We start from the raw sequence: 7,914 nt of genomic DNA, 5'->3' as shown, positions 1-7,914 counted from the left end.
TTGAGTAGCTGACACCCTCAGGCTCCTCCTGTCTATGGAAAAGGAATTCATTTCTTTAATGGCTGGGGCTGGTCTCTTCTCGGTGGTGACAGGACAAGGTGGAAATGGCCTCAAGTTGTGCCAGGGTAGTTTTAGGTTGGATATCAAGAACTTCTTTACAGAAAGGGTTGTTAAGCACTGGAATAGGCTCCACAGGGAGGTGGTTGAGTCACCATCCCTGGATGCGTTTAGAAACCATTTGGATGTGGTGCTCAGGGACATGATTTGGCAGAGGGTTGTTAGAGTTAGGGTACTATGGGTAGGTTGCTGTTGGATTGGATGATCTTTAAGGTCTTTTCCAACCTGAGCAATTCTATGATGTAAGTGTGAGGTTTTGCTTTATGACGGGAATACATGTGAAACCACCTTGAAATGCTTTTTTGTTTGTTTTTTTTTTAATAGAGGTCAAGGGCTGCTGTTGGAACAATTATTGCTGTTACTTAAAAAACAAAAACAGCAGTGAAATTATGTAGGAAGTTAGTACCGAAGGTCTGGATTGACTCTGCATATCATAGAGCCTGTGGAAAGTTGCTTCTATGCATAGTTGTTATGCATCTTAATTCTGATCACATACAATTCCTGCTGTTTGTGTTAAGACGCAGAGGCTAGTTTGCCAAAATGGAGGTGATTAAAAGCTGTGCCTTGATTTACTAGGATCTACTTTCACAGCCACTTCAGAGCTGGTTTTATGTATTTAACAGAATATTGGTGCACATGCATAAAGTGGAGCATTTCTTTAATCCTCCAAAGATAAGTGTTCCGTTTTGCTGTATATTAGTACAGAGTTGGGGTGGTGGGGAAGATGTGGTATATGAGAAGAAATGGATATATAATAGCTGGTGTGGTTTAGGAGTCAGACCCCTGTGATGGCCTTTTAATTAATGATGATTGTTATGTATGTGGCAGGCACCAATTTAATGCAGTAGCTTTGACTCAATGTCAATTTTTCTATATTTATTTTTCAACAAATAAATTTTCATTTCACCTTACGCTTCATGGCGTGTTTCTTAAGAGTTCCAGTACGGTGTGCATATATAATGCTGAGAAAGCACAGACACAAAAGGCTGCTGGAATAGATAATACCACTAAGTGGAATGATGGGACCTGGCTTTTAGGTGAACGACTTCTTAGCGTTTAACTTAATGTAACCACTCATTCCCTTATAGGTGGCTGGGGCCTCTGAACAATGCAGCTGACTAACCCCAGAGAAGTCAAAGAACATCACAAAAAGAAGATAGCTGTGGGAGAAGGAGGATGGCTGAAGAAGGAACAGGTAAGGTAGTTTAGGGAAAAAGTGGCTAGATAGAACAAGACAAAAGCTTTCAGCTGACCTCTCTTGTAATGTGAAGTATTTTGCCTGTAGATCACCCCTTGTGCTGGTGAAAACTAAAAGCACAGAGGTAGAGAGTGAATAGTCATATGTGCTTTTTGCTTCCCACTTAAGGAAATAAATTGCTGTTTGCAAATACAATACTTAGCTTTTTCATTAGAAGTGGAACTGCTAAGGTGCCCTCCTGCTAAGAAAAAATCTCTTTAAGTTCTTTAAAGCCACCTTTAACCAGTTTTCTGATCTCTTCAGCAAGAGCAGTGCAATGGGGCACTTGTTCCATGCAGCTGGAAGGAGCTGGCCTCTAATACAGATATTCCAGACAGGATCTGTTAACAGATTCTTGCATAGTAACAATTCTGTTTGACTGCTTCTTGCATGATCTTTGAGTAGTTCAGACTGGAATTTGGCCTATGTTGCTTAGTATGTTAAACTTTAAGCTTGCCTGGTTTGAAGTCAGGCATTTAAGAAACTCAGAGTTATTTAGGTACAGATGTGGAAGGGTCATACTTGTAGAGCACCTGATAATTCATTGAAAAGTTCATGATACTGAAGCTGTCTTCAGAGGATTTCCAGAGAGAATGTGATTCCCACCTCAGAAACTTAAGAGCAAAACAAAAATATTTAAATGCAGTAAAGACTGAAAAGATTAACCGCTACTTCACTAATTACACCTCCAGCTTTATCCTGTCTGTTTAATAATGTAAATTAAAGTTGTGCTTCAATCAATTTTAGAATGATACCAGTAAGTCATTTTGTTCCTAATTCATTATCGCAGTAGCCTGTGGAGCAACCAGTGAGGGAATCCTGAAGATGGAAGCAGCGGCTACTGTGCCACTATAACCTTTCCTGTTCACCCAGCTTCACTTTTTCATCTCTATGCCATAGAGATCATAACGTTTCTGGCTTAAAATAGGAATTTGTTGACGGACTTCTGCAAGTTTCTTCAAATCTGGAGGGGAAAGAAAGAGCTATTAGAACAGTGGTCAAAAAGGACTTGCTGACACGAGGCAGGAAGAGAGCAGTTTTCACAGCGATTGAGTCTGTAGGGCACAGCAACTGGGCAACCAGGAAGGAAGCTTCAGCTCTGCTCTTTCCTAAGGTGGCAGCTTCCTCACAGTAAAGAAGCATGAACAGTCCAGTTCTGCTGCTGCTTGTTCTTTCCTCTAATAAAGGTTGAGAAGGGGTGGGAACACTGCTCCATCTGGAACAGGATGAATGAGGACACAGAAAAAAACAAAGAAGCCTGTCTCTTTAGTCTTATGCATTGTACTCATGAAAGCAGGACAAAAACCTTTGCTTACCGATATCTGTGTAGATAACTGTTTCCTCAGGCCCAGCTTTGGCTATGACTTCACCCCTGCAACACGAAGCACATTTGTTCACAGCATTAAGGCAGTCTCAAGGCATCAGATCAGCTGCTGCTGTTTGTATAAAAGGGTGTTTCTACCCTTGATGTCCACAGCTGTAGCCACAGGGCTGTCCTCAAAATAGCATCATAACTCTGTGATAGAAACAGCTTCCGTGCTTTACAAGTGGCACGTTTTAAGCCCTGTGGCATATACACATACTTAACATAAGCATGTTTCCAAAGATTAAAAATAGGAGTGCCAATGAGAGCCAGCGTGTGAACATGGAATGTACCTCAATGAGAAGGAAGCAATTTCAGCAGGAAGAACAGCAAAGAAGTTTTTTGTTTTTTTTTTTTTAGGAGTAACTGGAAATATGGGACTGAAGTTAGACTCGCATAGAACATTTAACAATTGTTTTGTGGGTATTTTTTCCTGAACTCACCATGGATTTACTACAGTGCTGTGTCCCCAGGCAACGTAGGATGCTTTTTCATCTCTAGCAGGAGATACAGCAGCTACATAGACTTGATTATCGACAGCTCTGTGTTCACAAAAAGAGGGAAGAAAATGAGTAGGCTTCTCCCCTTTCCTCCTCCCCCAGTACCACCAATTAACCAAGCAGGTAACAGAACTCCTGCCAAAGAATGTGCTGTCCAGCCTCCTGAAGGCCTTCCAAAAATCATAAAGGACATGAGGGTTAGAGGCAGAAGGTGGAAGGAGTCTCTACCACCTGCCCCAGAGTTAGTGGACAGAAAGAATTACATGTTAGTTTAGCATGCAGTAAAACTGATGGAAGCAGACCTGGTGATTAATACCGCCTAATTTGGAGTCTCAGGATCTATTTCTGTCTGCATTTAAAACAGTTCTCACATCACTGTTGCTGTCTGTTGGCCGTTCTATGTAGGAAGTAGTCTACTTCATTCTTACCGTCCCCTTTGTAGCAATTCCCAATGAGCCGGTCCTGTTGTCATATTAAAAGCCCCTGGATATATCAGCAGCTGGCAACCTTTATTAAAGAAAAGCAGAAGCCAGCCATCACTAAGGAGAAGAGGGTTTACCCTATAGTGACTGCACATAGAAGCTCTAGGTTAGCTTTCCTTTTCCCCTGACTTTTGTCAGGAAATAAAGTGAGCCCACCCATGCATCACACGGATGATTATGCCAACAGAGTGCTATGATACATTGCAATGTGTGGGGCCACGTACATCTCCACGTAGCAGAAAATGACTTACTTTACTCAAGCAGAGTAGATATTCATTTCAATAAGAAAACCCCGTCCATAAGCTGCATTTTGTGTTAATGGACAAGGATAAGAGCTCCTGAACACACAGGGAATTCTCCATAGATATTACACACAGCCCCCTTTAGTTCAGGCCTTAGGGCAAAGCATGACCCAGCCTTACCTTTCTGTCCATAGATTTGAGCCAGCTCAGCAAATCTGATGTCATAGCAGATGCCCAGGCCCACTTTACAGTACGCTGTTCTCAAAACACCAGAAATAACAACCGTATTACTGTCACAAGCACAGAAGAGAAAGACAGGTATTCCCTGCATGGACCAAAGCTTCAGTTGCATACTTTCTTAGGGCATGCACATTACCAGGAGGAGAAAGTGAGCGTGAGTCAAAACTCTTAGGAGAGCTCAGTTAAGGGGCTGTGTTAGTTTCTGGAGATGGGATGTGGGTAGCTGTATTGTTTGAATCTGATGTAGTTGATTCAAGAGCATTGGGATAGGATCTTATAGTTATTCCCTCTGTTACAATACCATCCTCACATGAAACAATGTGCCAGCTGTTGGCTACATGTATTTCTTTTCCACATCATGTTTTATAGATATTGCTTTAAAAATGTAACCTCTATTAAGAGACAGTAACTTCTCTTCAACAAATCATTAGGCCAGCTATGCTTCATCCCCTTCTACTCCGTCCTTTTCCAATCACATTGCCTATCTTAAAACGTTCAGAACTAACCCCCACACTTGGAATATATTTGCTATTGTTGCCAAATGGCGAATATAAACCTGACAGTCTAAAAATCCATTCCTGGGGAGAAATGAGAGGGAAGAGAGCAGTGCAATGACAGCAGGAAAGAAGGTTTGTCTTATACTCACGAGTGTCAAACATGGAGAAACTATCCCCTGGACTCAGCGTTTCAGACTCCTTGAACTGTATCTTCCCAGGAACATTAATGTCAAACAAATGAATCTGCAATTACAATATCATCAATAACAATTTCTCCACGTGGTGTTGGAGCCTTTTCCTATTTGGCACACGTATGCTAGTCACTGCAGTCTGGATGAATCTTTGGCCAAGATCCCAACTAAATATTGCTTAAGATTACAAGAGCTTTTAAAGATGATCTAAAGCAGTTTTCTTCTTTACAGAAACACACCCGTCTAAAGTTATTTGGGGAAAACAACGGCAACAACAACGACAACTGAGCACACAAACCCTGTAACCCAAGCAATGCGCCTATCAAATGTCATTTTCATAACCTCTGCCAATACTGGCCATGTGGATGAGGAACATAACAACAGCACTTTACCATCTTACCTTCCTGTGCTTTGCCAATATAGTGCCGTCAGGCCCAAAGACAGTACACGTATTATACAGCTTTCCACCATCCTCTTCTGGAATGGATCCTTTATAATGTAGATAACAAAGATTTATCCACCCTGCTGCATTCTAAGGAGTGTTGATTCAGTTGCATCAGCAGACATTTGCCCATTCACCCCCCAATAGAAGCATTCACTAGGAATACACTACCTCCAATGAGATAAATGCTGCACTCCTTCGCAACTTCCGAGAGCTTCTGCGTCGATTCTCCAGGGATCTTCTCTGCGTATTCCTTAAAGTATTGGGTTCCGTATGGAGAGTTAAAGCATTCCTAGAATGATACAAGAATTAAGTTAAAATCTCAAAGCCGTGGAATCCTTGTGCTCGTCACCACAGCATGTTTTCTTCATTTTTAAAAGGCATGTAATACTTTTAAAGATGACAGTACAAACTGTCAGTACAAACTTTACTTTCCCAAGCAGAAGAAAACAGGCTTTTGCTTGAGAGGTTTTACTCTAAGAGCAGAAATTACCATTTGTTTGTACACACAACAAAAGCAGCAAGTAATAGATAATGTAGGAGGCCCAGACAGAACAATCAAAGGTCATTTTTGCAATAGAAGAGCTGTGTTAGTGCAAAGAAGAAGGGAAGGTTGCTTAATGTTTTGCCTGTGAGAGTGGGAGGAAAAACATTCTTTGTGTAAAGCATTCAGACCAAAAGTTCACCCAGAACAGAACTTTGCACTCCCAAGTCAGATGCTGTAGAGCACAGCACATGTATGGCCAGGTATTGGGAAGATCACCTCACTGACATACAGAGAAACAGATGAAGTCCAAAAAGTAAATCATAAGTGATCAAAAATGCTGTCATTGAGTTTCCACACAAAGATGTTTTTCTCTGTTCTGGAGCCTCATACAGCATCCATGCATAGAATCATACAATGGCCTGGACTGAAAAGGACCACAGTGATCATGTAGTTCCAACCCCCTGCTATGTGCAGGGTCACCAACCAGCAGACCAGGCTGCCCAGAGCCACATCCAGCCTGGCCTTGAATGCCTCCAGGGATGGGGCATCCACAGCCTCCTTGGGCAACCTGTTCCAGTGCGTCACCACCCTCTGTGTGAAAAGCTTCCTACTAATATCTAACCTAAACCTCCTCTGTCTCAGTTAAAAATCATCCAAGCACATCCAGGGAGAAACAGGAATAGGCAATGCCTGGATAACAGTAGACAGAGTTTTGCCAAGAGTTTCAAGTACAGGCGTTTTGAATCACAATGCAAAATTAGATTAAAACACTTATTTAATAAATTATGTAAACGATGATCTTTACTCACGGGCAGAGCCACAACTTTTGCTCCTTTGGCTGATGCTTCCCTTATCAGCCTGCAGGCTCGCTGAAGGTTATCCGATTTAACAGCAGATACATGAAGCTGAATAAGTGCCAGGCGGAAGTCTAATGGCAGAAAAGAAGAAATTACCCAGCGAAATTCCCCCAGGTTAAAAACTTCACAACCTTAATTCACGAACGAGCGTGTAACGGAGTCTGTGTAATGACCACAGTGATCACGTAGTTCCAACCCCCGCTATGTGCAGGGCCGCCAGCCAGCAGACCAGGCTGCCCAGAGCCACATACAGCCTGGCCTTGAATGCCTCCACGCTTCCATTCCAGCATGTGGCAGCAGCAGAAGAGCTGCTCGCAGCCCGGCCTGCAAGACAGCCCCCCCGCCCAGCTGTGGCCAACTAGGAGCGGGTGAGGCTGCAGGCCCGAGCCGCCCATTACAACAGCCATTAGCAGGGCACACCCTGCGTGAGGTCCTGCGTGAGGACCCTCCGCTTGACCAGCCGGGCCGCCACTCACTGGCCATGGCTCCGTGCACCGCCTGCATCGCCGCGCACCGCCCCGACACGGCCGGCCGCATGCGCGGGGCCAAAGCAGTCCCGGAGCGTGGCTACGGCCCGGGGCGGAGCAACCGCGCACCAATAGAGAAGGGACCGAGCGGAAGGGCGGCACGGGTACCGGCGAGGATGGATGGCGTGCAGTGATGCGTAACATAGTGTAATATCACAGCATCACAGAGTTGTACGGGTTGGAAGGGACCTCTAGAGATCATCGAGTCCAACCCCCCTGCCAAAGCAGGCTCCCTACACCATGTCACACAGGAAGGCGTCCAGGCGGGTCTTAAATATCTCCAGAGAAGGAGACTCCACCACCTCCCTGGGCAGCCTGTTCCAGTGCTCCGTCACCCTCACTGTAAAGAAGTTCTTGTGCACATTAGTACGGAACTTCCTATGCTCCAGTTTCTGGCCATTTCCCCTTGTCCTGTCTTCATGTACCACTGAGAAGAGCCCAGCTTCACCACTTTGCCCCCACACCTCAGATTTATAGACCTGGATCAAATCCCCTCTCAGTCTTCTTTTCTCAAGGCTAAACAGACCCAGTTCACTTAGCCTTTCTTCACTGGGGAAGCCAGGCCCTTCACCATCTTTGTAGCCCTCTGCTTGACACTTTCCAAGAGATCCCTGTCTTTTTAGTACTGGGGAGCATATAAGCATATGAGATGGCTGGAATTTACAGATACCTCCTCTGTGATCTGCTCAAAAGCTCATCCTGCCCTTTTGGGAAAGCTGAGCACAGTTCACC

General features: G+C 44.1%; 1 protein-coding gene across 1 annotated transcript; it reads right to left on the bottom strand.

Annotated features, from left to right (window-relative positions):
- Positions 1–972: 972 nt before the first annotated feature.
- Positions 973–7,242, bottom strand: NIT2 (nitrilase family member 2). Its single transcript, XM_015876904.2, has 10 exons — positions 7,132–7,242; positions 6,608–6,726; positions 5,483–5,603; positions 5,270–5,358; positions 4,828–4,921; positions 4,122–4,196; positions 3,646–3,724; positions 3,161–3,259; positions 2,671–2,726; positions 973–2,318 (listed from the first exon to the last, which is right to left on the bottom strand). The coding sequence occupies exons 1-10, from the start codon at positions 7,190–7,192 to the stop codon at positions 2,230–2,232; spliced, it is 882 nt and encodes a 293-aa protein (XP_015732390.1). The 5' UTR covers positions 7,193–7,242; the 3' UTR covers positions 973–2,229.
- Between the last annotated feature and the right edge of the window lie 672 nt (positions 7,243–7,914).

This window comes from Coturnix japonica, chromosome 1 (genome assembly GCF_001577835.2).
Source record: "Coturnix japonica isolate 7356 chromosome 1, Coturnix japonica 2.1, whole genome shotgun sequence".
Classification (NCBI taxonomy): domain Eukaryota; kingdom Metazoa; phylum Chordata; class Aves; order Galliformes; family Phasianidae; genus Coturnix; species Coturnix japonica.
This window is presented reverse-complemented; position numbering and strand designations above follow the sequence as displayed.